At 45.2% G+C, this 27,051-nt stretch overlaps 1 protein-coding gene across 1 annotated transcript; it reads left to right on the forward strand.

The window, feature by feature from the left end:
• Positions 1 to 26,385, forward strand: PRCC (proline rich mitotic checkpoint control factor). Its single transcript, XM_036273242.1, has 7 exons — positions 1 to 756; positions 12,514 to 12,561; positions 15,499 to 16,065; positions 19,164 to 19,259; positions 21,169 to 21,312; positions 24,301 to 24,366; positions 25,949 to 26,385. Exons 1-7 carry the CDS (start codon positions 295 to 297, stop codon positions 26,033 to 26,035), a joined length of 1,470 nt encoding a protein of 489 aa, XP_036129135.1. The 5' UTR covers positions 1 to 294; the 3' UTR covers positions 26,036 to 26,385.
• Positions 26,386 to 27,051: the final 666 nt, after the last annotated feature.

The raw sequence follows: 27,051 nt of genomic DNA on the forward strand, positions 1-27,051 counted from the left end.
TCTCTGGGAGTTGTAGTTTCTATTTTAGAGAGGCGAGGAGGGGGCGGAGTGACTCGGCGGCCATTAGCTGTGTGTAGTTGCCCGGGACTAGGAGCTTAAGTGAAGAGGGAAGTCTTAGTCGGTGGAAACCAGCTGTGCCGATGGGCTCCTGCCGGGGCTAGCCCCAGAGTACGGAGAAGGTGGACTTTACGGTGCCCCGCCCCGCCAAGTGGCGGGGCCCACTAGGCCTCCGGGCATCCCCGGTCTCAAATAGGCCTAGTCTGCCGGCAAGGGCGCCCCAAAAGCGGAGGCGCCATGTCGCTGGTTGCTTACGCCAGCAGCGATGAAAGTGAGCCGGATGAAGCTGAACCGGAGGAGGAGGCGGCGGCGGCGCCTACATCTGGGTCCACTTTAGGGGGCTTGTTCGTTTCTCTCCCCGCACCCAAGGGTCCGGCCTTGCTGCCTCCGCCCCCTCAGATGCTAGCCCCAGCCTTTCCCCCGCCGCTGTTGCTGCCCCCACCCAGCGGAGACCCCCGGCTCCAACCTCCTCCCCCCTTGCCCTTCGGCCTAGGAGGCTTCCCCCCACCTCCAGGTGTGAGCCCGGCTGAAGCAGCGGGAGTTGGGGAGGGGCTGGTATTGGGGCTGCCCCCGGCCCTGGGCCCTGGCCTCAGTCTGCCCCCCCCTATCGGCGGTGCCGGGCCCCCTCTGGGGCTTCCCAAGCCAAAGAAGAGGACAGAACCCGTGAAGATTGCGGCGCCGGAGCTGCATAAGGGGGATGTGAGTATCTGGGGAGGGCACCCCCAAACTGTCCATCGGACTTGGGCATGGGCTCAGCTGTAGGAAGGACACCCTCCTATATATGCTTCCGTTGATTTCAGACCTCTGGTCTCCTGGTACAGTGCAACTGATTGAGGTGACGTTTGTCAACTTTGGGGAGTTAAGGTATTTGTCCACGCGGTTTCTCGAAGCTGGACCCGCCTGCAGAAGGGCCACATACCATCACTTGGCACTGATAGACCCAGGCTCAGGCCTAGGGACACTTGGTTCTGCTCCCTCTTGTTGCATCTTCTACCTCGGGCCGGGTTTTTTGTTTTGTTTTGTTCTCCCCCATGCCGAGAACAGCATGCAGTCTGGTACCTGAAGAAGTGACAGGAGACAGGATTCTTGAGCCCTCGTTGAACTCGAGACTAACCTTTTTCTATGTCTCTGAACTTAAAGTATCAGGGTCTGAATGAAAAGGGTAGGAATCCTGGACTCTATTTTTTGAGGGGAGTTAGGGAAGAAATAGAGTCTTTGTTGAGTTTAGATCATTTGGCGGGCTTCGGCCCTTCAATTGTGACAGAACTCTTGGAGATAATGTAATTTTTACAGATGAGAATAGGTGTTAAGTATTTAAGCTCTTACTTGGTAAAGACCAGAGTAATTAAGGGTTGGGTCTATCTAAACTCCAGGTCTGTGCCTCATTTTTACCATGTAGGTATTGTGTAGCCTAGGTGAATTAGGATGCTTGGGTACTATTTCCAGAAGAGGCAGCCAAAGTTATATTTTCTGTATATTAGAGAAGAAAACGAGAAGGCCTTTCTGGAGTACTTTGGGGATAAAGGAGACATTAAGCCAAGGGGCAGGTAGTGTTTTAGAATTATCCTGAGCTCCTTTCTTTCTCTCTCTTCTGAAAAGTTAGTCAATTCCTGACTAACCTTTGGTAATCCCCCAAGAGAAGTTGTTCTTTTTTAATTTTAATTTTAATTTTTCATTCTTCACCTGAGGATATTTTTCCATTTAACATCAGAGTGAGAGGGAGGGAGGGAGAGAGAGACAGAGAGAAACATCGATGTGACGGAGCCACATCGACTGGTTGCCTCTTGCATGACCTGATCAGCAACCGAGTTATGTGCCCTTGACCGGAATGGAACCCTCGACTCATTGGTCCGCAGGCAGACTCTCTAACCATTGAGAAAAACCGGCCAGGGTGAAGCTTTTCTTCAGACTTCCAACACTGCCTAGGGGCCATTTCCATTCTTAGTTCTTGCTGGTTCCTCAGTTTCTTCCCCAGGTACCCTAATGTTCTTTCCCTCACCTCTTTCAAGTTTTGGCTTAAAAGATGTTTTCAGTGAGGACTTCTTAGCCTACCTATTTATATTGCAACTTCCTATCACCCACTCTTCCCACCCCTTTATTTTTTTCTCCATAGCACTTACCACCATTAAAAAAAATTTTATTTTTTCTTTATTGATTTGAGAGGAAGGGAGAGGGAGAGAGAGAGAGAGAAACATCAATGAGAGAGAACATTGATTGGCCACCTCCTGCATGCCACTGGCTATTTGGCCCATACCTGGGCATGTTACCAGGAATCGAACTGGTGACCTGTTGGTGTATAGGTCGATGCTCAACCAGTGAGCCACACCAGCTGGGCTTAACATATTATCTAGTTTCTTTGACTCTCTCCTGCTAGTATACAAGCTCCACAAAGGCAGGACTTATGGTTATTTTATTCACTGCTGTGTCTCTAGTGATTAAAACAGTGTTTGGCACATACTGACTACTATCTAAATATATTCTAGTGAATGAGCTCAAAGGAATAATGAATATGGCTCTTGCCGGTTTGGCTCAGCAGTTAGAGCATCGGCCTGTGGTCCAGAGAGACCCAGGTTCGGTTCCCGCTAAAGTCATGTACCTCGGTTGCATTTTGTCCCTGGCCCTGGTTGGGTTGTGCGGGTGGCGACCACTTGATGTGTCCCTTTCATGTCGATGTTACTCTCTCTCTCTCTTCCTCTCTCTCCCACTCTATCTGAACAAAAAATGGAAAAAATGTCCTCGGGTGAGGATAAAAAAAAAAAAATAATGAATATGGATTATTCATGGAAGGGGGTTCCAGAATCTCCCTCTGTGTGTGTGTGTGTGTATTTAAAAAAATATTTTTATTGATTTTAGAGGAGGGGAGAGGGAGAGAAAGAGAAACATGGATAGGCTGCCTCCTGCATGCCCCCTACTGGAATTGAGCCTGAAACCTGGGCATGTGCCATGACCAGGAATGGAACTGATGACCGCTTGATGCTTGGGGTCGACACTCAACCAACTGAGCCACACCAGCTAGGGTTCCCTGTATAGCTTGTTCCAAACTTTGTTCCAGATTATTTCCTCCTTCTTTCTCACCTAAATCTGTCATTTTTTTAGTCTAGGATCCAAAAAAGCCTCTTATTGCCACACTTGCTTTGACCTTGATTTAATCGGAAACAAAGAGAAGTTCCTGAATATGACAGGAAAACAGGTTCATTTCCTTGGCATTCTCTTTTCTCCCCATTCACAATTTTCTCTCCAAACTTTATTGCAACCTAATTGTGATATATTGGGGAAGGTGGCATTTTGAGGCAGCCTGCCTCCTTCCATAGCGACAGTGGAAAGGCTCATTTCTAGGTCAGCGAAGGTAGTAGTAGGAAGAGTTGCTGGTAAAGACTATAGAATCTTCCATTTAGTCCAGCTTAAGTGGCAGAAAACTCTGAGGACTCCTAACCCGATCCCTTCTTTGCAAGTATAATTAATTAAATTCCTTAGGTGAACTGTGACATGGATAGTTAAAATTAAAGTCACATGCTAGCCTTTTAGCTGGTTCAGTTTCCCATTTTTGTTCTGTTCAAGTTACTGTTCTCTAAACAGAATTCCTGGGGAAAGATAGCCTAAGAGAATTCAAGATGATCAGGCGAGGGTGACCTTAGTTTTTTTTTGTTTTTTTTTTTGGTACGTGTTCCTAGTCGGCACCGAACCTGGGACTCTGGTCCGCAGGCCAACGCTCCAACTGCTGAGCCAAACTGGCCAGGGCGTGACCTTAGTCTTTAAAGTTGTGCTCCCTCCAGTTCTAAGCCCCTCTGGATCTCAGCTTTGTGTGTTGCACTTAGTAGGCTCTCAGTACATGTTTATATAAATGAATTAAGTCTCCTTAAATAATTTCCCTTTAGAGTTTTGTGCTGAAGTAGAAGTAATTAATTCTGAACTCTTATCTATTTTATTATTTTTTACTTTATTTTTTATATTTTTATTGATTTTTTTTTTTTTTTAAGAGAGAGAGGAAGGGAGAGAGAGATACGATCGGCTGCCTCATGCATGCTTCACAACCCGGGCATGTGCCCTGACGGGAATCGAACTGGGATCTCTTAGTCCATGGGACGATGCTCAGTCCCCTGAGCCACACGAGTGGGCTGAACTCTTATTAATTAAATTAATTCAGTATTGAGCTACTTCTTTGCTAGGAGCTAAGAGTTTAGTTGTGAACAGTAGACCCTGCTGTGGTCTATTGGAAGAGACCAACAAGGAAATAGATTTTAGGTCAAGTCAGAGGAGAACCGTGATAGAGCTGGTGCCATGGGAGCACACCAATCCAGAGTTTGGGAGGCTTCCAGAAAGAGGAGACATCTGAACAGAGATAAGACAGATGAATAACAGGTAGCCAGAGAAAGAGGGGTGAAGTGGGGAGGAGCACATCAGGTTGAGGGAATAAAATGTACAGAAGCCTAGAGGTGAGAGAGAATGAAAATGCTTTGGGGAACCTGAAGTGAGAAAGGTACAGTCACTGGAGCACATGGGTGGGCAGGGGAAGTGCTGAAAGATGGGGCTACAGAGAGAGGCTGAGGCCAGATAATAATAGGCCTTAGATGCCATGCTAAGGCCTTTCTATGTAATTCTGGGGGTAGTGAAGAGCCCTTAAAGGCTGAGCAAGAATTCTCTGATCACAGAATGGTGAAAGACCTGGAGGGAGCAAGACTGGCAGAGATACAGTGTGAGATGATGGCGGTCTGGAAAAGGGAGTTGCAGGGCATGGAGGCTCCAGGTCAGTTTAGGAGGTAGTAGTGATAAGACTAGGAGACTGATTGGATGTAATGGATGAAGGTGCGGATTCAAGGTTGACCCCTTGCCTTTTGGCTCAGGTAGCTGGGAGAAATGTGATGCCATTTATTTAAGGAATAAAGGAGGCAGAGCAGATTGGGAATTAGCTAGTTTTAATTGGTGGCAAGTATCAAAAACCCACTCCAGGTGCTTTAAGTAGTAGCACATCATAACTATACTGAGGTACCTCAGAAAGCGCTCGGAATCAGGAATTGGAGATCTGTTGGGGACCCACACAGCTTCTTGCACATTTTATTTATTCTTTGTCTGCTGCAGACCAGTTTCCTCTTAGTTTTTGTTGCAGGTGAAAGATGGCCACTCACACCTTATTTTTCATTTCCTTCCTTTTAGTGATCAGCCCAGATTGAACTACAATCTTATTCCCAATTCTGGTTTTCCAGGAGAGGTTGGTTTAATTTGGGTCACTCATCAATTAGCTGCAGTCAGGGGACAGGTTAGTACCATATTCTCTCTCCAGGTGCATTGCAAAGTCAAATTTCAGCTTTTGAATGATGTGAGGAGTTAGGAATGGTCCATGAAACTGGTAGTCGTCCTCTTCTTTTCGCTTTTTACTTTTCTTGCTCTGACCTAAGCTACCTCCAGACATCGGTCAATTTTTATTTCATGGGCTTAGAGGATGCAGACTTCTAAAATTAGGATATAGAAAACCAAAATTAGAAGAGTAAGTCTGCTGGAAGAGTTTTCTGTCAGAATGTACATTCCAAAGCAAATGGGAATTTTATGGTTGTCTGGATTAGTTTTACCCCTGCTTTCAGATTGTTTACCCAGATAATGCAAAGCTTAAGCTGTGAGATTGAGATTTAACTAATTTTGGTCATTTCTGTTAACCAAAATATTAAGAGTTGACGGCAGTGGCTTAAACTAACTTTTATCCCTGGATAGATAGGAGAGAGTCCCCCATTAACACTTGTGGGCACTTGCTTAGTGTCTGGCATTGTGCTAGGCACTTCAGTGACTGTGTAAGTGTTATTCCTAGTTTACAGAAGAGGAAATGGAAGTCAGAGAACAGAGGTGATTTGCCTAAAACCACACAGTTTGGTAGTAGCAGAGGTTGTACTTGCACTCAGACGTTTTGTTGTGTCTGTCGTAGTGCCTGTTGAAAAGATAGAAGAGCCTTGTCAGACAGAAGTAGGAAAGCAGTAGGGTGAGGAGTGCAAAATGGGAGAGAAGATGGTAACCTACCTGAAAGGCAGATGGAAGCAGATGATATTTCAGACCAAAGAGTAAAAAAAGTTGGTGAATCTAGCTAATTGGGATAATAACAGAGGAGTGTAGTAGAGATTTGAGTTTGGAGCCTGGAGAGGGGCAGGGGTGACGTGGGCCGCGGGGGGCGGGGGGAGGCTGTCTGTCTGTCTGTCTGTCTTTATTTGTCTGTCTGTCTGTCTGTGCTTGGGCCCTTATTTCCTCCTTGGCTTCTGGCTCTGGCAAACCAGTGATTGCTTTTTGGAGAGGGAGTCTGAGAACTAGAGCCTGAGAAGATAAGAGGGAGGCTGGGCTGCCATGGGGAATGAGGCTCTGATAGATTAGCAGATCCCACTGGGCTTAGCTTAATGGAAAATGTCTGTTTCCGTTCTTGCTCAGCAGTCTCGGGATGTGTGTGTCTTGTCACTCTTGGCAGCTGGAGCAGGGAGGACAGTGGTGGCCACTGAGGTTCATGCTCGTGAGGCCATGAAGTAGTACAGTACTTTCTTCCTAAGAGAGGCGACCTGTTGTGCCTCCAAAACTTGGGAGTACCTGTTCTGGCCCAGCACACTTCTCCCAGCCCTGGGTGCTCTGATATTTCTTAGCATTACCTGTTTCTCTGTGTCCAGTGGCATAGGCCCACTTAGATTGTCATTCACTGGTCTTCGGTACGCTGTAGCAGTTGACTCCACAGCCTCCATTTAATGCATTTATGCAGAAAACAGTTTGACAGTTCCTCATACAGTTAATTAGAGTTACCGTATGATCCAGCAGTCACTCCTAGGTGAAAACAGTTGAAAGCAGAGACTCAAATACTTGTACACCACTTCACAGCAGCACTGCTTACGATAGCCAGAGGATGGCAACAGCCCAAGTACCCTTCAACAGATGAGTGATCAACAAAGTATGGTATGTATATACCAAGGAACATTATTCAGCCTTAAAAAGGAACGAAATTCGCCCTGGGGGGCTCAGTGGTTAGAGCATCAGCCCACAGACCAGAGGGTCACAGGTTTGATACCTGAGTTGCAGGTTCAGTCCCCAGCCCCTGTCAGGGTACATGGGGGAGGCAACTGATCCATGTTTCTCTCATGGATGTTTCTCTCTCTCTCCTTTCTTTTCTCTAAAAAAATCAAAGCATATTTTTTAAAAAAAGGAATGAAATTTTAATACATACTATAACGTGGATGGACTGTGAAGATCTCATGCTAAGTAAATGATAAGCTAGACACAAAAGTTCACATATATGATTCCACTTATATTAGGAACCTGAGTAGGCAAATGCATAGAGATGGAAAGTAGAATAGTGGTTACCAGGTGCTAGAGGGTGGGGATTGGAAAATGGGGAGTTAGCATTTATTTATTTATTTTTTAAATTTTTTTTATTACTTTGTTTTTGTTACAGATGTTTCTCCTTTTCCCCGGAGTTAGCATTTTTAAAAATAGGTTTTTATTGATTTTTTAGAGAGAGAGGAAGGGAGAGAGAGATAGAAACATTAATGTGAGAGAGAAACATCCATCAGCTGCCTCCTGCACTCCCCCTACTGGGGATCAGGCCCACAACCCAGGCATGTGCCCTGACCGGAAAGCAAACTAGGATCTCTCACAGTCCATGGGATGATGAGCCATACTGGGGAGTTACCATTTAATAGGTACAGAGTTTCTGTTTGGGATGATGAAAAAGTTATGGAAATTTTGGTGATCGTTATACAACATTGTAAATATACTTAATGCCACTGAATTGTACACTTAATATGGTTAAAATGGTATATATGTGTTTTACTATGATAAAGAAAACCCAACATACTTCTGTTTCTCTCACCATCAAGAAATTTTTCCTGGCATGTAAATTAAATTCTGTGTGCCTAGCCTAAGCCCATTGCTTCTAGCCAGTCTTTTTTTTTTCTGCTTTATTTTATTTTTTGTTTTAATCCTCACCCGAGGATATTTTTCCTTTTTTTTTTTTCCAGACACAGTAGGAGGGAGGAAGGGAAGGAAGGAGGGAGGGAGGGGGTGGGGGAAGAGAGGTGGGGGGAAACGTTGATGTGAGAGAGACACATCCATGGTTGCCTCCAGCACCCAACCGGAACCAGGGAACGAACCTGCAACCCAGGTACATGCCCTTGACAGGAATGGAACCTGTGACCCTTCAGTCTGCAGGCTGAGGCTCTAACCACTGAGCAAACCAGCTAGAGCTTGATAGAAACTCTATTGATTTTCCTTTCAAGTGCTCCAAGGCAGCGGTATCTTCTCCCTCCATCCCTCCCCAGGGTGACAGGAGAGTATATGGCACATCTTTTGTCATTTGGATTACTCATCTCTCCATTTTTCGGTACTCTAAACCAAAATGATCTTTTGTGAATTATTTGGATAATTTCTTTTTTTTTTTTCATTCTCCAAATATTTATTGAACATTTACTATAAACCAGACAGTATACTTGAAATACACTGTTAACAAGACAAGGAAGTTCCTTAACCCAAGGAATTTACAGTCAAGTAGAAAAGGCAAATATTAAATCAAATAATCCCATAAATAAATCATCACAGACTGTGATACATGCTGTGAAAGAGAAGTTTGGGCAAGCTGTGAGAGGGGGCTTGATATGTTCTCGGTCCGTGGAAGAGGCACTGAGTTAAATTCTGAAGTATAAACACAAGTTACCTAGGAAAGGGATGGCAGTGGTGGAAGGGTGGTGAGGTGTGTCCAAACGGAAACAGCGTGTGCAGGGACTCTGGGGCTGGAGAGGGTACAGAGCATCTGAGGGCCTGAACAAATACCAGAGTGGCTGACTAAGCAAACAGGAGAGTGGCCCAAGATGAGGTGGGAGAAGGAAGCCACCAGAGGTTTTTAAGCAGGAGACTGATATGATAAGGTTTGTACTTTATAATCACTCATGGTGCCCTGTGGGGACTGAATTGGAGAGAACTAGAGGGGAAGTAGAAAGACCAACATAGGCCCTGGCTGGTTTGGCTCAGCGGTTAGAGCGTCGGTCTGTGGTCCAGAGAGACCTGGGTTCGGTTCCCGCTAAGGGCATGTACCTCGGTTGCAGTTTGTCCCCGGCCCTGGTTGGGTCATGTGGGTGGCAGCCACTCGATGTGTCCCTTTCACGTCGATGTTTCTCTCTCTCTTTCTCCCTCCCACACTCTATCTGAACAAAAAATGAATAAAAAAAAATGTCCTCGGGTGAGGATTAAAAAAAAAAAAAAAAAAAAAAAAAGAAAGACCAACATAGGAGACGAGGGCGAGGAAGAGAAATGAGAGAACACGCAACCCTGTGTTGACTGGGAGGCAGTACAGCAGAGATTAAGAGCACGGACTCTGAATCAAGCTGCCTTGCTTGGTGCCCTGATTTTGTCATTTACTCTATGACTTTAGCAAATTAGCTAAGCTCTCTCAGTTTCCTCATCTCTAACATGGGTTAGTATCTGTCTACCTCCTACGTTGTCTGAGGATTAAATGATTAATACATCTAGAGTACTTAAAATAGTACCTGGCACAAAGTATTCATTAAATGTTGTGGCCAAGTAAGGTTACCTCAGAGTGGCCTTTTGGGAGCCTGTCTCCTGAGCACTGTATGAAAATATGGGGTGACAGCTGCTGATCAGTTTAAGAGTCCTAGCACGCAGAACCACTGGATAATTTCTTGCTGAACTTTCCTTCTGTTTCCTATTAGTTTCAATCAGGCCCCCATATGCCCAGAAGTGCTTTGAGTGGTGTCTAAACTTTTTTTTTTAAGTTATTGATTGATTTTTTGTTTTGGTTTTTTTTTTTAATCCTCACCTGAGGACACTTTTCCATTTTTTGCACAGACAGAGTGGGAGGGAGAGAGAGGAAGGGAGAGAGAGAGAAACATCGACGTGAAGGGACACATCGAGTGGCTACCACCCGCACGACCAACCAGGGCCGGGGACAAACTGCAACCGAAGTACGTGCCCTTAGCGGGAACCGAACCCGGGTCTCTCCGGACCACAGGCCGACGCTCTAACCGCTGAGCCAAACTGGCCAGGGCGAGTTATTGATTGATTTTTTAAAAAATTATTTTTATTTATTCATTTGTTTATTTTTAGAGAGAAGGGAACGGGGAGAGAGACAGAGACAAACATCGACTTGTTTGATCCCCTTATGCATTCATTGTTTGTAATGTTGTATGCGTCCTGACTGGGAAATCAAACCCACAACCTTGGAGTATTGGGATGAACCTCTAACCAACTGAGCTGCCTGGCCAGGGTTAACATTTTTTTTTCACAGTAAACCAGTGAATTCCATGTTTCCAACCTTTTTTATGATAGAGTTGGCTGAAGTTATGTATTTTTTTTTAATTAAAAATATTTTTAAATTTTAGAGAGGAAGTGAGAGGGAGAGAGAGATAGGAACATCAGTGAGAGAGAACATCGATTGGCCGCCTCCTGCATGCCTCCCAGGGGGGATCAGGCCCACAACCTGGGCATGTGTCCTGACCAGGAATCGAACCAGGGACCTCTTGGTGCATGGGTTGATGCTCAACCACTGAGCCATACTAGCTGGACATTTTTTTTTTTTATCCTCACCTGAGAACATTTTTGCATATATCTTTTGATAGAGTGGGAGGAAGAGAGAGAGAGAAACATCGATGGAAGAGAGAGAGAGAAGCATTGATGTGAGAGAGACATATCGACCGGTTGCCACCCACACGACCTCAACCGAGGTGGGGACAAACTGCAACCGAAGTACATGCCCTCAGTGGGAACTGAACCGGGAACTCTCTGGTCTGTGGGCCAACACTCTTACCACTCACTGAGCCAAACCGGCCAGGGCTGGCTGGGCATTTTTTAAAAATATGTTTTTATTTTTATTTTTTTTATCCTCACCCGAGGACATTTTTCTATTTTTTGTTCAGATAGAGTGGGAGGGGGAGAGAGAGAGAGAGAAACATCAACGTGAAAAGGACACATTGAGTGGCTGCCACCCGCAATGTGCAACCAGGGCCGGGGACAAACTGCAACCGAGGTATATGCCCTTAGCGGGAACTGAACCCTGATTTCTCTGGACCGCAGGCCAACGCTCTAACTGCTGAGCCTAACCGCTGAGCCAAACCGGCGTTTTTATTGATTTTTTTTTTTTTTTTTGGTTAATCCTTACCCATTGATTTTAGAGAGAGTGGAAAGCTTTTAAGGTTCTTCGTTTGGAGGTTATTTTTAAAAATCAAATATTGCCCTGGCTTGGTGTGGGTCAGTGGTTAGAGTATTGGCCCACACACTGAAGTGTCGTGGATTCGATTCCCTGTCAAGGGCACATACCTGGGTTGCAGGTTCAGTCCCTGGCCCTGGTTGGGGCCCATGAGAGAGGCAACCAATTGATGTCTCTGTCTCTCTCTCTCTCTTGCTCTCTCTCTGTCTCCCCTTCTCCCTCTCTCCTTCCCTCCCCTCCTTCCCTTCCATTCTCTAAAAATCAATGGGAAATATATCCTCAGGTGAGGGTTAACAACAACAACAAAATCAAATGTTAAAGCTTACTATTCATATGTCTTACATCTTCCTGGTAGTTGAAGATACTAAGAACTAATATTGAGCCCAGCTGGTATGGCTCAGTGGTTGAGTGTTGTCTCATCCACCAAGAGGTCACTGGTTTGATTCCCGGTCAGAGCACATGCCCGGGTTTTGGGCTCTGTCTCCAGTGGGGGCCGTGTAGGAGGCATCAGATTAATGTTTCTGTCTCTCCTTCTCCCTCTCAAAATCAATAAAAACATTTAAAAAACAAAACTAGTATTGAGTTAAAAGTTTAGATATTTTTCAGTGTGACCTTGTACTAGAAACAGTTCTGATGAGTCAGAGGGATAACACAGATGACCTTCTGTCTTGCCCCAAATTCTCACAGTCATCATTTGCTCGCCTTCTTTCTGGACATGAACAACTGTTTGGCAGACAATAGATCATACTTGGAGAGGGAATGGATTTCTCCAATGGCTTTGACCTTTAATGCCTCATAGAAGAGTAGTTAACACACCACTTAATCCCACTGGAGTTTCCCAGCCCTGTGGTTATGTAGTCTATATAAGTGGTTTTAGAAATGAAGCTGAGATTAGGTGAGATTGTGGGCCAAATCCATTCATCTTCTGGTGGACAGATTTATAGGAAGAAGAATGGGTATAGCTTATTATTTCCAACAAAGACTAAATGGGAGAAAATAGTTTTAATTTAAAGAAATAGAAATTAATGCCAAGAAGGCTGTGCAACAGGTCTGGGGGTCGGGGTATGAAGGTCCAGGGAAGGTCAACACATGCCCTGTTCTCTGAAGATGTTTGAAAGCAGGAAGGGAGCTCTGCTGTGAGGCTGGGCCAAGGGTGGGTGTATGTCTCGCACAGAGGTGGGGCACAGAAGGCGGTTGCTGTTGTCCAGTCCGTGTGCTTCATTTAATGTTTCCTCTACCAGCCTTAAACAGTGAGGCCTTATTCCATTTTTTTTTCTTCCTCTTAGTCAGATTCCGAGGAAGATGAACCCACAAAGAAGAAAACTGTCCTTCAGGTAAGCTTTGTGACATCCAAGAAGCCATTTTCTTCTCTTCCCATACTATTCCTGAAAGATAGGATTTACATTGCCCAGTGGTTTCCAAATTAGGCTTAGAACAAACGCAGGTATTTGAGGACCAGCTATTTAAGTATGATTTTGTTTTCTTTGATAACACTTAGACCTGGCCCTTCTCTGCCCTCTCCTCACTCTTTCCTGGCTTTAGTGTGGTGGTGTTACCTCTCAGAGGACAAGTTGTGGTAGGGAGATGAATTGGAACTTAATTTGATTCATTATGTTTCAGGTAAAATTATTATTTAGGAAGAATAGAATAAACAGATTGGTCAAAATGATGTTAGGGAATGTCTATATTTTGTTTATTTAAAATTTAGTTTTTATGTTTAAATTAAAGTTGACATAATATTATTGATTTCAGGTGTACAACATAGTGATTAGACACTTATATAACTTAGAAAGTGATCACCCCTTTCTAGTACCCACCTGACTTCATACACAGTTATTAGACTATTAATGACTATATTCCCTATACTGTACTTTACATCTCTGTGATAGTTTTTAAAAAAAAAATGTTTTTTTTTCCCTGGCCAGTTTGGCTCAGCGGTTGAGCGTCGGTCTGCGGACTAGAGAGTTCCAGGTTCGGTTCCTGCTAGGGGCACGTACCACAAAAAAAAAAAAAAAAAGTTTTTATTGCTTTTTTTTTTGGTACATGCCCCTAGCGGGAACTGAACCTGGGACTCTCTGGTCCGCAGGCCGACGCTCCAGCTGCTGAGCCAAACCGGCCAGGGCTGTTTTTATTGCTTTCTTAAAGAGAGAAGGGAGAGAGAGAGATAGAAACATTGACGTAAGAGAAACATCAATCGGCTGCCTCCTGCATGCCCCCTACTGGGGATTGAGGCCCAAATCTGGTTATGTGCCCTGGTCGGGAATCGAACCAGGACCTCTCAGTCCATGGGACAATGCTCAGTCCACTGAGCCACACCGGCCGGGCCCCATGACTTTTATAACTGCTGGTCTGTATTTATTAATCCCTTTACCTTTTTCTTACAGCCCCTCAACCGTCCTCTCATCTGGCAATCATCAATTATGAGTTTGTTTTTAGAACATCTGTATTTTAAAATTATCCATCTTCTCCCTGTTTCACTTTTAAACTGGAAAATAAACACTTAAATAGCACTTACTGTGTAGCAGACACTGTTCTAAGTGCTTTAGTAGTATTTAATTGATTTAATCTTTATAATATTGCCTAAGTCATAGTGTTATCATCATCTTTATGTTACATATGAGGAAACAGAGCTTAAAGAACTTGCTTAAGGTCAGACAGCTGCGGGGTAAGTGGGGGGCACAGGAGAGCTGGGGTTCAGACTCGGGCAGTCTGACTGTGGAGTCCAAGCTCTTACCTCCTGCAGTGGGCTGCTGCTCCGTAATCAAGACCAGGGATCCTCAACCAGACAGTGCCAGGAGGTGATCTCTGTGCTGTTTTCCTGTTTCCCCCATCTTAGTTTCTTTATTCTGGCTCCCAAGATTTTCTTCCTGTTACATTCCACACTAAATGATTTATACACTTTCTGATCGTGTGCTGATTAAAAGTGGTCCTGCCTTTATAAGGTTGTTGTCTCGTGATTCAGGTGTGCAGTGCTTTTCCTCATCTGTTAAGGTGTCAGTTCCAATGCTGAGAGGTCTTAGAACGGTTCAGTCATGTGGCAGTTAGAAAGATAACTGGCCAGAGTGACACTGTCTGTATTTGTGACGAGTGATGATGGAGGGAACGGGCATGCTGAGACTGAAGGAGGCCAGTCACTTTCTTGTTATAAAAATGGCTTCCTGGAGGAGGTCGACTGGCAGAGAAAGTGATGGGAGGACTCTGGTTCAGATCAGAAGGCACCCCAGTAGTAAAGAGCAGCCTCCCAGACGGTAGGAAGAGATGAGTGGATAGAGAAACTCTGAGCTGTTAAGGCAGAGTGGGGACTCATCATTGCAGAGGGATGTAGCCATGATTCCAGGTGTCTCCTGAGAAGTCAAACACTTCAAAGGCACCCCAAAGATATGCTCCACCTGGAACCTCAGTCTGGTTTCTGTGCCTCTGAGCCTCTGAGGTCTGCCAGGCTGGAGTGACTCAAACCTGTGAACACAGTCAGCAGGGAAAGGAGCTCATTTTCTGGATGGATAGTTCTGCCTGGCCTGCTTGACTGAAAAATTGTATCTATGTGTTCTGGGCATTTCTTGGCTGAGAGGGATATGGTACACTGATACTGAAGACCACTGACCTTGTTCTGTCCTCCTTTTTCAAACTGGCTCTTCCCTCAGCCTTGTAGTTAGGCCAGGATGCCCCTATAGCATACAGGAAGCAGGATCTGAGAGATTCTTATGATATGTTAAATGCTTGACTCTGGTATAAACAAGTTGAATATAACTGACCTATAGGGCTTTCCCTGGGCAAGGGAGACCTTTGGCAACATGTATGAATGTCTCTTGGACAGAGCCTTGTTCTTGACTTTGAGAGCAATCCAAAGGAAGCAGCAAGTTCCCATGTTAAGAGGAACCTTCAGGACATGGAGAAAGATTGAGTGGACAGCTGGAGAGATCCCTGGGCTTTTTGGGAAGAAGGATGATGTGAGGTTAAGAGCATTGTATTTGCCAAAAGCACAGAATCAGGGAAGGCTCTGTGGCAGAGGGCAGTGGAGCTGGGCTGGGCTGGAGCCAAGGAAAACAGGGGTGATGTCTTACCTTGGGTGAAGCAGCCAGCAGAAGGGGCTGAGATAGGAGTTAGGCTCAGATTGGGTCACTTGAGTAGGTAAAGGTGAGAAGGCCACAGGGCTGGTAAGATTTTAGGCTAGAGCACATGTCTGTAATTGTTGTTCTTGACATTAGTAGTATATATGGTAACATTTTAATTGTCATCTTTCTTTCCTCCTTCCCCAAACTTGGGCTCACCAGGGATCTGGCCAGGGGACTGGTTTGTCTGCCTTGCTTCCCCAACCTAAAAACCTGACTGTGAAAGAGACTAACAGGTTGCTCCTGCCCCATGCCTTCTCTCGGAAACCCTCGGATGGCTCCTCTGACACTAAGCCCTCCAGACAGTCTTCTAAGACCAAGCCCTCCTCTCTTGCCCCTGTTGTGGGCACCACAACCACCACTCCGTCGCCCTCTGCCATCAAGGCTGCTGCCAAGAGTGCTGCCCTGCAGGTGACGAAGCAGATCACGCAGGAGGAGGATGACAGTGATGAAGAAGTAGCCCCTGAGAACTTTTTCTCCCTTCCTGACAAGGCTGAGCCACCTGGAGTTGAGCCATACCCTTACCCCATTCCCACTGTTCCTGAAGAGCTGCCTCCAGGCACCGAACCAGAGCCGGCCTTCCAGGATGATGCAGCCAATGCCCCCCTTGAATTCAAGATGTCAGCAGGTTCAAGTGGGGCCCCTTGGATGCCTAAGCCTGGGGACGACTACAGCTACTGTCAGTTCTCCACATATGGCGATGCCAATGCCGCTGGTGCTTATTATCAGGTGGGTAGGAAGGAATGTTGGAGCGTGGTAGTCGGGGAGCTTTGAGCCAGTGATGCAGCCTCAGGGGCATCACTTTGGCTGAATGAATGAAATCTTCTAGTGGTTTTTCTATACCTCTCAGGCCTCAAAACATAACGACCTTTATTCTGAACCATATTGGTGTAAAATTTCCTAAGTCTTGAAGTCTGACAGGTAGAACCACATAATTAACACCTTTATTCTGAAAACAAAATCTTATTGTAGGAGCTGGTGAGAGATATAGGGAGAAGGCAGAAGAGGAGTGGTCTCTAATCTTAGAGATCCAAGATAGCTCCGCAAATGTGGATGATGAAGATAAGTGAACTGTGGCCTAGACCTCTAATTGCAGTGAGTCCAAGAAGAGTTTCTGGAGGTGGAAAGTCCGAGAACACAGAAAGGAAGGGGAGAGGTGGGACTGGGGAGGAAGGAGGGAATCTGGATTGTTGAATGAGAAAGGGGAATAAGGAGACTGGTGAGAGGCCTTGACTGAGTCAAGAAGTTGAAAGGACCCAGGCAAGGCCCTGGAGAGTGGAACCTAGTGGGCCATAACTTAGGCTGTGATAAAGAATGAAGTCTCAGGGTGGTTTGGGGTTTGAATCCCAAGCTATATGAGTCTGGGCAAATCCTTAACTGTCTCTCCGAGTCTCAGATTCTTCAGCTATTATAAATGGGAATGATAATGGCAGTCTCATTGGGTTGCTAGGAGAATTACTTGGTGCCTGGAACATAGTAAATGCTCAATAAATGGTTGATAACTTTTTATTCAAATGTTATTTGGAAGAGCTATTTAGGTTGTTCTGCATGGCCTCAGAGAAGGAGAGTATAGGATGCCAGGTTGTAAATAAATTTAAGAAGACTTTCCCAGCAGTCAGAGCTTCTTTAGATGGAGAGGGATCCCAGGAGTTCGGGGACTTGCAGAATCAGTGGTGGTGGTGTTGGTTGAGCAGAGGCAGCTGGCTGGTCCCAGGTGGGCAGCTGTAGGAAGTTTTCCTGCCAGCCTGGGATGGTTAGAATGCTTAAGTCCTTTTCAGCCACTGATTCTCTGAATGGTCAGTGTTAATCTTATCTTCAGTCTGGGCGTGGGTAGGGACACTTTTCAGATCAGAGATCTTAAACAACTGTATTTTCTAGATATTTGCTGTTAAACCTTGTTGTATCCCATAGCTGATCAGGGGCAGTCTTATCTTCCCTAAACATTGTTAGAAGGAAAAAGATGAGAGTGTTTTGACCTCTTTGTGGGGGGGGGGAGATGCTATTTAAATCAGAAACCTTGTTTATATCCAGCAAATGAATAACAAAATGGAATTCTGTATCCAGTTATAAACACCATTGAGGCAGCCTATGCAAATTAAGGCACATTAAATACTCTAGGGGACCCTGTTATGTAAATATCTTATTGTGAATATAGTTGATCCTTGAACAAGGAGAGGGTTAGGGGGCTGACACCCCCTTCTCTCCCCCACACAGTCAAAAGTCCTCCTATGTTGCCCTGGCCAGTGTGGTTAGAGTGGTAGCCCATGTACCGAAGGGTCGTGGGTTCGATTCCCTGTCAAGGGCATGTACCTGGGTTGCAGGATTGATCCCCGGCTACTGGTCGGGGTGCATGTGGGTGGCAACCATTCAATGTGCCACTTTCTTTTTTTTTTTTTTTTTTTATCATCCTCACCCGAGGACATTTTTCCATTCTTTGTTCAGATAGAGTGGGAGGGAGAGAGAGGAACAGAGATAGAGAGAAACATCGATGTGAAAGGGACACACCGAGTGGTCGCCACCCGCACAACCAACCAGGGCCGGGGGACAAACTGCAACCGAGGTACATGCCCTTAGCGGGGACCGAACCCGGGTCTCTCTGGACCGCAGGCCGATGCTCTAACCGCTGAGCCAAACCGGCCAGGGCTCAATGTGCCACTTTTGAATCGATGTTTCTCTCCTTCTTCCTCTCCCTTCCCCCCGCTTCCACTCTCTAAAAAAATTAATGGAAAAAATATCCTCAGGTGAGGATTAACAAACAAACCAAAAAGGTCCTCCTATAACTTTCCATTCCCCAGCCTACTGTTAACTGGAAACTCTACCGATAACTGAAGTCAATTAACACAATTTGTATATTATGTGTATTATATAATACTGTATTCTTACAATGAAGTAAGTTAGAGAAGAGAAAATACATTTATAGCGTTAGAAAAAAAATCCACATTAAGTTGAGCCATGAAGTTCAAATTCCTGTTATTCAAGGGTCAACGGTACTTTTATGGAAAATTATGCTCTAATCTCCTTGGATTTTTATATATTATTTTGATATAGTCATTATTAAACCTTATTTTTCATTTAACTCACTATAAAATGAATGTTCTTAGAGGGGCATTTGTTTTGGAGTTTTGGGCAAAGGTGGAAGGATTAGGAAAAGTGTGGGCAGGATGGACAGTTTCTCAGCCCTGTGGCTGCCTGGCTTGGCCTCAGCATGGACCTTACCTCCTTTTAGGGTCCACAGCATCTGCATACTCGCCCCTAAGGCGAAGCATCAGATTCCCAAAGTCTGGTGACGGAAACCTGGTTTGTTCCCAGCTTTGTATATCCCAGTGGTTGATTTTACATCAGAGATAGAAAAGCTTCCTCGCCCATTCATTATAGGCAGTCTCCCTGTGTCCAGAGGCCTTGAATAGGATGAGGAGCAGGAATGACATGCCCTTGCACCTTCTCACTTCTTTCACATTAGAGCTTACTAGTGAGTATGAGCAGGAGGAGCAGAGCTGGGGGCCTAGTAGACATAAAGGGTGGGGAATCACTCTTGGGAAGCAGCCGGATGTAAACTGAAGCAGGAGAGAAAGCCTTTATTGTCACCCTTTCTTAAAAAGGATCCATCTGCATGGATGATACATATCAGAAAAACTGCAGAAGTTGTTCTGGAGTTGTGGGAGAGGTCCTTATGATCTGTGCCTTTAACTGGTCCATTTGAAGGGGTCTATAATGTTGGCATCACCATTACCTCTTTGATGAGGGTTTTCTCTGTTCCTGGGTAACCTTGTTGTGCCTTCTCCACTGTGCCTTCAGTTGATGTGTTTTTTTTCTTTCCTTGGCTGCAGGATTATTATAGTGGTGGCTACTATCCTGTACAGGACCCGGCCCTGGTACCCCCCCAGGAAATTGCTTCAGATGCCTCCTTTATCGATGACGAAGCAGTAAGTTAAGAAAGCATAAATGACCATCTTTGACCCACAGACGAATCTGAAGCTAAAGGAAATTCTTTTTGAAACTAGATTCAGTTAGGATTAGGTGTGGTAGCACATAACTGAGAACCTCCAAATAATAGGGCTTCTATAAGAAAAGGTAATTATTTCCCTTATAGAAGAAGGCTGGAGGTAGGCAAGCCAGGCAGGGCTGGGGGGACAGCTCCACAAAGTTGTCGGGGATCCAGTTCCCTTCTGCTCATTGCTTTGCCATCCCTCGGTTGTGGCCTTTATTCTTATGGTCAGTGATAGCACCTGAGGCCACAGCTATCACATCTGCATTCCATCTAGCCCTCTGCAGTTGGGTGGGAAAAGAAAGAGGAGAGACATTTTCCCTCCCTTTTTAGGAGACTTCCCAAAAGTTTCTAAGTTCACTTCCACTTCTATTTCACTGACTAGAATCTGGTCATGTGGCCTTGTCTAGTTGTAGGGGAGCCTAGGAAGTTTACTCTTTTAGTTGGGTGGTAATATGCCTAGCCAAAATGTTGGGTTCATTCACATGACAGGAGAAGGAGAGAATGGATTTTGGGGAGGAACAGTAGCCACACTAAATAACCCCTTGTGTTTCATCTAACTGAATCTCCTGTTGCTGAGCTCCCCAACCTCAGCGCCAGGGGATATGAAAACCCCATGTCCTGTTGCCATCAGGCCATGTTCAGGATATAGAGTATTGTTTCATCTATAGGGACGTCACAGCCAGTTGGTGGTGGTGGTGGTGGGGGGGGTGTGGAGAACTAGAAGGTGCTAACTCTTTACATGCAGGTTCTTATAAAAAAAATTATTCCAGCCTGGCTGATGTGGCTCAGTGGTTGAGCGTTGACCCATGGACCAAGAGGTCACTGGTTCAATTCCTGGTAGGGCACATGCCCAGGTTGTGGATCTCATGCCCAATGGGGGGCATGCCGGAGGCGGCCAATCGATGTTCTCTCTCATCGATGTTTCTATCTCTGCCTCTCCCTTCCTCTCTCTAAAATCAATAAAGAAAAAAAAATTCTACTCACTTGTTCGCAGAAAGGTGTGCATCCCTTTGCATACTTTTCTGCCTGTGGTTAATGTTCATCCACTCTCCTGTGTATGTTCTTCTTGACAAGTTCCATAGCTAGGTTCTTTCTGCCCTAAGTCTCAGAGGCATCAGGGATCTCATCCAGTGGTGAAAGTCAGTTTCTTGTGGGTAGAATGATCCTGGAGGCCTCACTAATGCTCAGACAGGAACCCAGGTCTTACTGAAGTCTGAGTGTTTAATTTGATTCCTCAACACCCACACTCCCTTCAGGCACATCTTTGGGTGACTATGAAGTGATCTGCATGTTTTGTGAGGGGAAGAGGAAAGAGTAACGGTCTCCTAGAAAATTTGCCAAGCTTTTTTTCTCTGAAGCTCCCTTTCTGCCCAGCTCCATGTTTTCCCTCGCTGATGTCTGCTCTGGTGTGGGGTCTGCTGAATTGGTGATATCAAACCAATGAGAAGGAACAGACATGTAAAAAGAACTGATTTTTAGAAGAGAATTCCTAGATTTTGTTTATCACAAATTCTTAATTTGAAAACTATGCAATCCCTTTAGGCAGATATAATTTATATTAATTTGAGTGCAAATTCATACAAGTTATTCTCACTACTCATTTATGTTTGAAAGTGTCTCTTGACCTTCCTTTCTCTGAATCCAGGAGAACTGAGAAGTAGCCATGCATCTGGCATCAGGGCTGCTTGGTAGGTGGCAGGGTAAAAAAATATATTACAGAGGAGAAATGAGGGTGCAATGGAATCGGGGAGTTACAAAACTATTCCATAAAATATGGATCCTTAGCCATGTCTCCTAACCCCCTACTTTAATACCCACTCTTGCATTTTTTTCTCCTTTTCCAGTTTAAGCGGCTACAGGGCAAGAGGAACCGAGGGAGGGAGGAGATCAACTTTGTGGAGATCAAAGGTGATGACCAGCTCAGTGGGGCCCAGCAGTGGATGACCAAGTCATTGACAGAAGAAAAAACCATGAAGTCATTCAGCAAAGTAAGTGGGAAAGATCTTTTGGGCCAAAAACTTGGGAGGCCCTAGAGCAAAATCTGGTTCTGCTCCCTAAATTACTTTCACAACACCTCTAGTAAACACCTGTTGTCAGTGGTACTGGAGTATACACTGTGCCTCACAGATACTGCTCCAGCCTTTCAGACTTTACAGCACTTTGCTCTCCATCTGAGTGGTGGAGTCTGGTTGCTGAGATTGAATGGTGGAGCAGTTTCCCAGTTGGAAAGATCTCTGATGTGTTGTGGCTTCTTCCCTGGCTGGACAGAATCCACTGCTGCTCTACCCTCTCCCTATAGTCATATCCCCTTCTTCATACTGTTAAGATGGGACTTGGCTCAGCGTATCTTTGAGGTGTGGGCACCACAGAGCCTCAGAAGTCCTGGGGTTTTAGGTTTTGAGTATGCAACCCCTCCTCTCCCCTTTTCATTATTTATTGTAGTCACCTGTGGTCTTTTTTTTTAGATGTTTTTATTGATTTTAGAGAGAGACGAAGGGAGAGAGAGAGAAACATTGATGTTAGAGGGAAACATTGATCAGCTACCTCCAGCATACACCCTGACTAGGAATTGAACCCACAACCTGGGCATGTGTCCTGACCAGAAATCAAACCGGCGACCAACCAACTGAGCCACACCGGCCAGGGCCACCCACAGTCTTTTAACATGCTTTATTCCTCATATTCCCACCTTCTCTGGGCTAGTCTCCTTCATTCAGAATGATGTACATCTCTTCACCTAGTAGCTGAGTACAGCAAATGTGGGGAAGCCCTGGATTCCAGCCCAGCACCATCAAGGCCAAGGTCGGGCATCTTATTCCCTTCTTTTCCTCCCGTTTGTTTTGTTCCGTAGCCACAGATGGCCATCTGAGCCCTAGGCATTTGTTTTAACTGAAGGCTGGCGGTCATATAGGACAGAGCAAAGGATAGTGGTTAGATTAGCATAGATCCATCACTGTTTACTGGAAAAACCACTTAGAGCATGCTCTACTAACTGTGGGTCAAGAGGTATTATTACATAGTAGTAGCGACTGTTGTTAGTGCTCACTGTGGGCCAAGCATGGAGCTGATGTTTTTTTTCATCTTTAACTGTCATATTAAATGACATTAAATAGCAGCAAGGAATTGGAGTTTGCTATTTTCTCTGGTCCAGATTTTCTTTCCACCATCTATTGAGCTAGAATTTTTTTTTTTTTTAATTTTTCTTTTCTTTATTGATTTTAGAGAGAGAGAAACATCAAGAGTGAACATTGGCTGCCTCCTGCATGCCCTTACTGAGGATTTGACCCACAACCTGGGCATGTGCCTTGACTGGGAATTGAGCCTGCGACCTCTTGGTGCATGGGTTGACGCTCAACCACTGAGCCATGCCGGCTAGGCGATTTTTTGTTGTTGTTAATCCTCACCCGAGGATACTTTTTCATTGATTTCTAGACAGAGTGGAAGGGAGGAAGTGGGGTAGAGAGAGAGAAACATCAGTTGGTTGCTTCCTGCACAACCCTGACCAGGGCCATGGATTGAACCTGCAACCCAGGTATGTGACTGGGATCAAACCGGAGACCCTTCAGTCCATGGGCCAATGAGCTAACCACTAAGCCAAACCGGCCAGGGCTTGAGCTAGATTTTTAAAAATGAAGACAAGCTCTAGCTGGTGTGGTTCATTTGGTTGATTGTTGTCCCATGCACTGAGAGTTCAATTCCCAGTCAGAGCACATGCCTGGGTTTCAGGCTCAGTACCCAGTAGGAGACATGCAGGAGGCAGCCAGTTGATGTTTCCCCCTCTCATCAATGTTTCTCTCTCTCTCTCCCTCTCTTTTCCTCTCTCTCTCAAATCAGTTAAAAAAAAAAGAGAGACAAAGCCCTGGCCAGTGTGGCTCAGTTGATTGGAATGTTGTCTTGTACACTGAAAGGCCCAGAGTTCTGTTTCTGGTCAGGGCACATACCTAGGCTTTGGGTTCAGTCCCCAGTTGGGGTGTGTACAGGAAGCAGCTGATCAGTGTTTCTCACATCCGTGTTTCTCTGTCTAGTCAATAAATGTATCCTTGGGTAAGGACTAAAATATAAAAATAAAAAAGAAGATAAAGATGTGGTTCCTGCCCTTGTGGAGTTTACAGTGTAGTTGGAAAAAGAGATTTAAGGACACTTGAGTGTAAATAATTACAGTGCAAATTGATTGCATAAGTGCTGAGGAGACTCCAGAGAGGAGTTTTGAGAGTTGGGTGGAGCTGATGAGGAAGCTTCTAGTCTGAGACAACACTGGCAGAGGACAAAAAAAGCACAGAGTAAAAGCTCAAACCAGACAGTAGATCATTTGCATCATAGTTTGGTGAGGGGTTCAGTGCAGTTACGGGTTTAGTTTGGACGGCTGGAGAGAAGTGGAGAGATGGTGAACACTCTAGTTCCAGGGCAGCTGCTGGTACTTATTAGGATGGGGGAGGCGGGGATTCAGCAAAAGGTGATTGATGGCAGAGAGTTCAGTAAGCTGTAAGTAGGAGACACGCTAGACATCTAGACTCACTGGGGAGCAGGGGACAGAGATGAACAGAGCTTGAGGGGTTGTGAGAGGGGAGGGCGGTCACCTGTGCTCTGGTGCACTTAAGCTGTTTTAGGTTGACTCTAGGCAGTACAGCTGGTATCAAGTGTCCACTGTGGGCAGAGCTTGGTGCTGGGGTTGGGGTGGGGTTACTGAGAAATAGAAGGCAGAGTCCTGACCTTAAAGTATTTTTGGTCTAATGGGGATTATTAACAGGCTCGTTCAGGCAAGTATTCTGCGTTTGGGTTTTTTTGCGTAAGTGCTTTAATAAAATGAATTGTTTTGTAAGTATATAGGCATAAAAACAGCTCCACGCACACTTTTCTCTTCCAGGATTTTGGCAGTGTCATTAGTTTCTCAGTCCCCAACATTGTACCATCTGGGCACCTGAGAAACTTCTGCTTTTCTTCCTGTGGGTTAATGGTTGTGTTTTCTTCCCTTGCAGAAGAAGGGTGAGCAGCCAACAGGCCAGCAGCGGCGGAAACACCAGATCACATACCTGATTCATCAGGTAGGAGCACTGAGGGCCCTGGCTTGCCTGGCAGGATCCCTATAAACTTGAGAATTTGAAGGCTGAGTTCTGGGCTCAAAGCCCAGGTGCCAGGCACCAAGTCTGTGCAGGCGTCCTCTCCCGTTCTCCGTGTGGCCACTAGGAGTGTGTGTGTCCTTCCGAGTTCCACTACTCCGTATCAGTCTCACTTCATTTAAGACTCCGATATAGGTGCTTAAAGTAAACTCTGTAAGTGAAAACTCTGATATCCAAAACATAAATGTAGAGGGAGTGCAATAGTTTATCACAGGTTTTTTTGGTTAATCCTCACCGGAGGATATTTTTTCCATTAATTTTTTTGTTTGTTGATTTATTAATGATAGCCATTCTGACAAGTGTGAGGTGACATCTCATTGTGGTTTTACTTTGCATTTCTCTGATAATTCGTGACATTGAGCATATTTTCATGTCTATTGGCCATTTGTATGTTCTCTTTGAAAAAAAAGTCTATTTAGGTTCTCTGCCCATTTTTTAATTGGATTGTCTTTTTGGTGGTGGTGTTTTAATTCTTTATAAATTTTGGATATTTACACCTTATCAAATGTATCATTGGCGAATGAATATCTTCTCTCAATTGGTAGGTTGTCTTTGCATTTTGATGATAGTTCCCTTTGTGTGCAAAAACATTTTAGTTTGATATAGTCCCATTTGTTTGTTTCTTATCTTTTATTTCCCTTGTCTGAGGAGATATATCAGAAAAAAATATTACTAAGGGCAGGCAGTGTCAGAGAGTTTGCTGCTTATGTTTTCATCTAGTTTTATGGTTTCAAGTCTTACATTTAAGTCTTTTTTTTTTTAAATCCTCACCCGAGGATATTTTTCCATTGATTTTTAGAGTGGAAAGGGGGTGGGGGAGACACACAGACACAGACACACACAAACACACACACAAATTGATTGATTGTCTTCCACACTACCCTGATGGGGGCCAGAGATAAAACCTGCAACTCAGGTACGTGCCCTTGACTGGAATCAAACCACCAACCCTTTGGTCTGCAGGCCGACGCTCTAACCTCTGGGCCAGACTGGCCAGGGCTCCAGTGTACTTTAAAGTGGTGTGAATTTCTAGAGTCCCACATACACTGTATTTAACACTATAGCAAAGTACATCTCCAGACGAAGATATTGTCAGTTGGTGTCCTGTTTGGACCTAAGTCTTTGAGGCTGTCCTCTCCCACTTGGCTGGTCAGGTATCCAAGGCAGCAAATGTGTCTTCTTTTAGATGCCGAATTCTAGTTCTCATTTGTCCATTTCCTACTTGAGGATTTCAGTTTTAAATCTAGCAGTTGAAGGACCAAGATTCTTGGGTTTTTATTCTGCTTAAACCCTGTTAGCTCCTCAAAAAGATGATTTTTTTTTTTTTGCTTTCTCAGGGTTTTCCCCTTACATTTGAATAAGAGAAAATTGTCTTTCAAGGGATTTGCTATTTCCCCATAATTGTTATGATGGGAGAACTATTTTAAATTGGGAAGCTCACAGAGGCAAGAGAATAATGTCTCTCACAACCTCAGTTTGACTCTCCCCTGCCCCTTGCTCACCACAGGCTAAGGAGCGGGAGCTGGAGCTGAAGAACACCTGGTCGGAGAATAAGCTCAGCCGCCGGCAGACCCAAGCCAAGTATGGGTTCTAGGGCTCCGGACCTGATTGCAGCTCCCAGGATCTCCTGCAGCCCCACTGGCCTAGCCCCAGCTTCGCCTCTGGGACCCCGGCTGCTCCAAGCCAGGACCTTTCCCTGAGGATCCAGCCCTCGCCTCTGCGAGAATGAACATATTTGATAGATTTTTCTTACAAAAGTTAGAAAACTCAGCTCCTGTCTGTCTTGGAGCTAGCAAAGACTTGAGTGATGCCTCGGAAGCAGCTCTGAGTTCTCGGATGGGAATTTGCTCCCTGTTGGGTGTGATGAAATGTTGAACCCCTCCCTCTACCTTTTTTTTTTTAAACCAGGGATGTCTGTTGAAATAAAACATTCAGTCTGACAAATGCTGCCTGCCCTAACCCCTTTCCTACTTTTTAGTATGGCCTCCTTTTCATCTTGGACCCATCTCATTTGTTACCTGTCCCTGGGTCTCAGTTTTCACCTTTTGTAAAGCACTCTCCAGCCATCGTGAGTTGTCTCAATGATCGCTTTGCCTTTTTCCTCTGTACCCACCATCTAAACTAGGTTCATGGCCATTGAGGACCCCAGGAGTAGAATGTAAATTGTGTTTGGGGCAGGAGCCTGTGATCCCAAACATGGGAAATATTGCTGTTCTCAGGTGTCTCTGAAGACTGTGGGGGAGTCAGGAGGTTCTTTCTGTTTCATGAAAGAGTGTTAGACACAAAATTCAGTCCAGCAAGGGGTGAAGTGGACAGGAAATGCCTGTCCCTGAAGGTGATTTAAGTTTATACTGGTAGTTACTAGTTTGGAAGCTTTGTATAGAGCTTGGGGGCGAGATAAATCTGGGAGCCTTCTGGACCCCTAGCTTTTTGCTATAAGGGGTGGTTTGGCTGGATGGTTGGAGAAGGGAGGCGGTGGGATCTGTGGACTTGTTAGCTGTCCGGCACTGATGCCCAGAAATAGCAAGATAGAAGGCATGGTTCTTCCCTGTCGGGACAGTTCAAACGGGGGGAAGATACGTGGACTGATCACAAAACTGTGCAGATTTT

Source organism: Molossus molossus, unplaced genomic scaffold, assembly GCF_014108415.1.
Source record: "Molossus molossus isolate mMolMol1 unplaced genomic scaffold, mMolMol1.p scaffold_m16_p_20, whole genome shotgun sequence".
Lineage (NCBI taxonomy): Eukaryota > Metazoa > Chordata > Mammalia > Chiroptera > Molossidae > Molossus > Molossus molossus.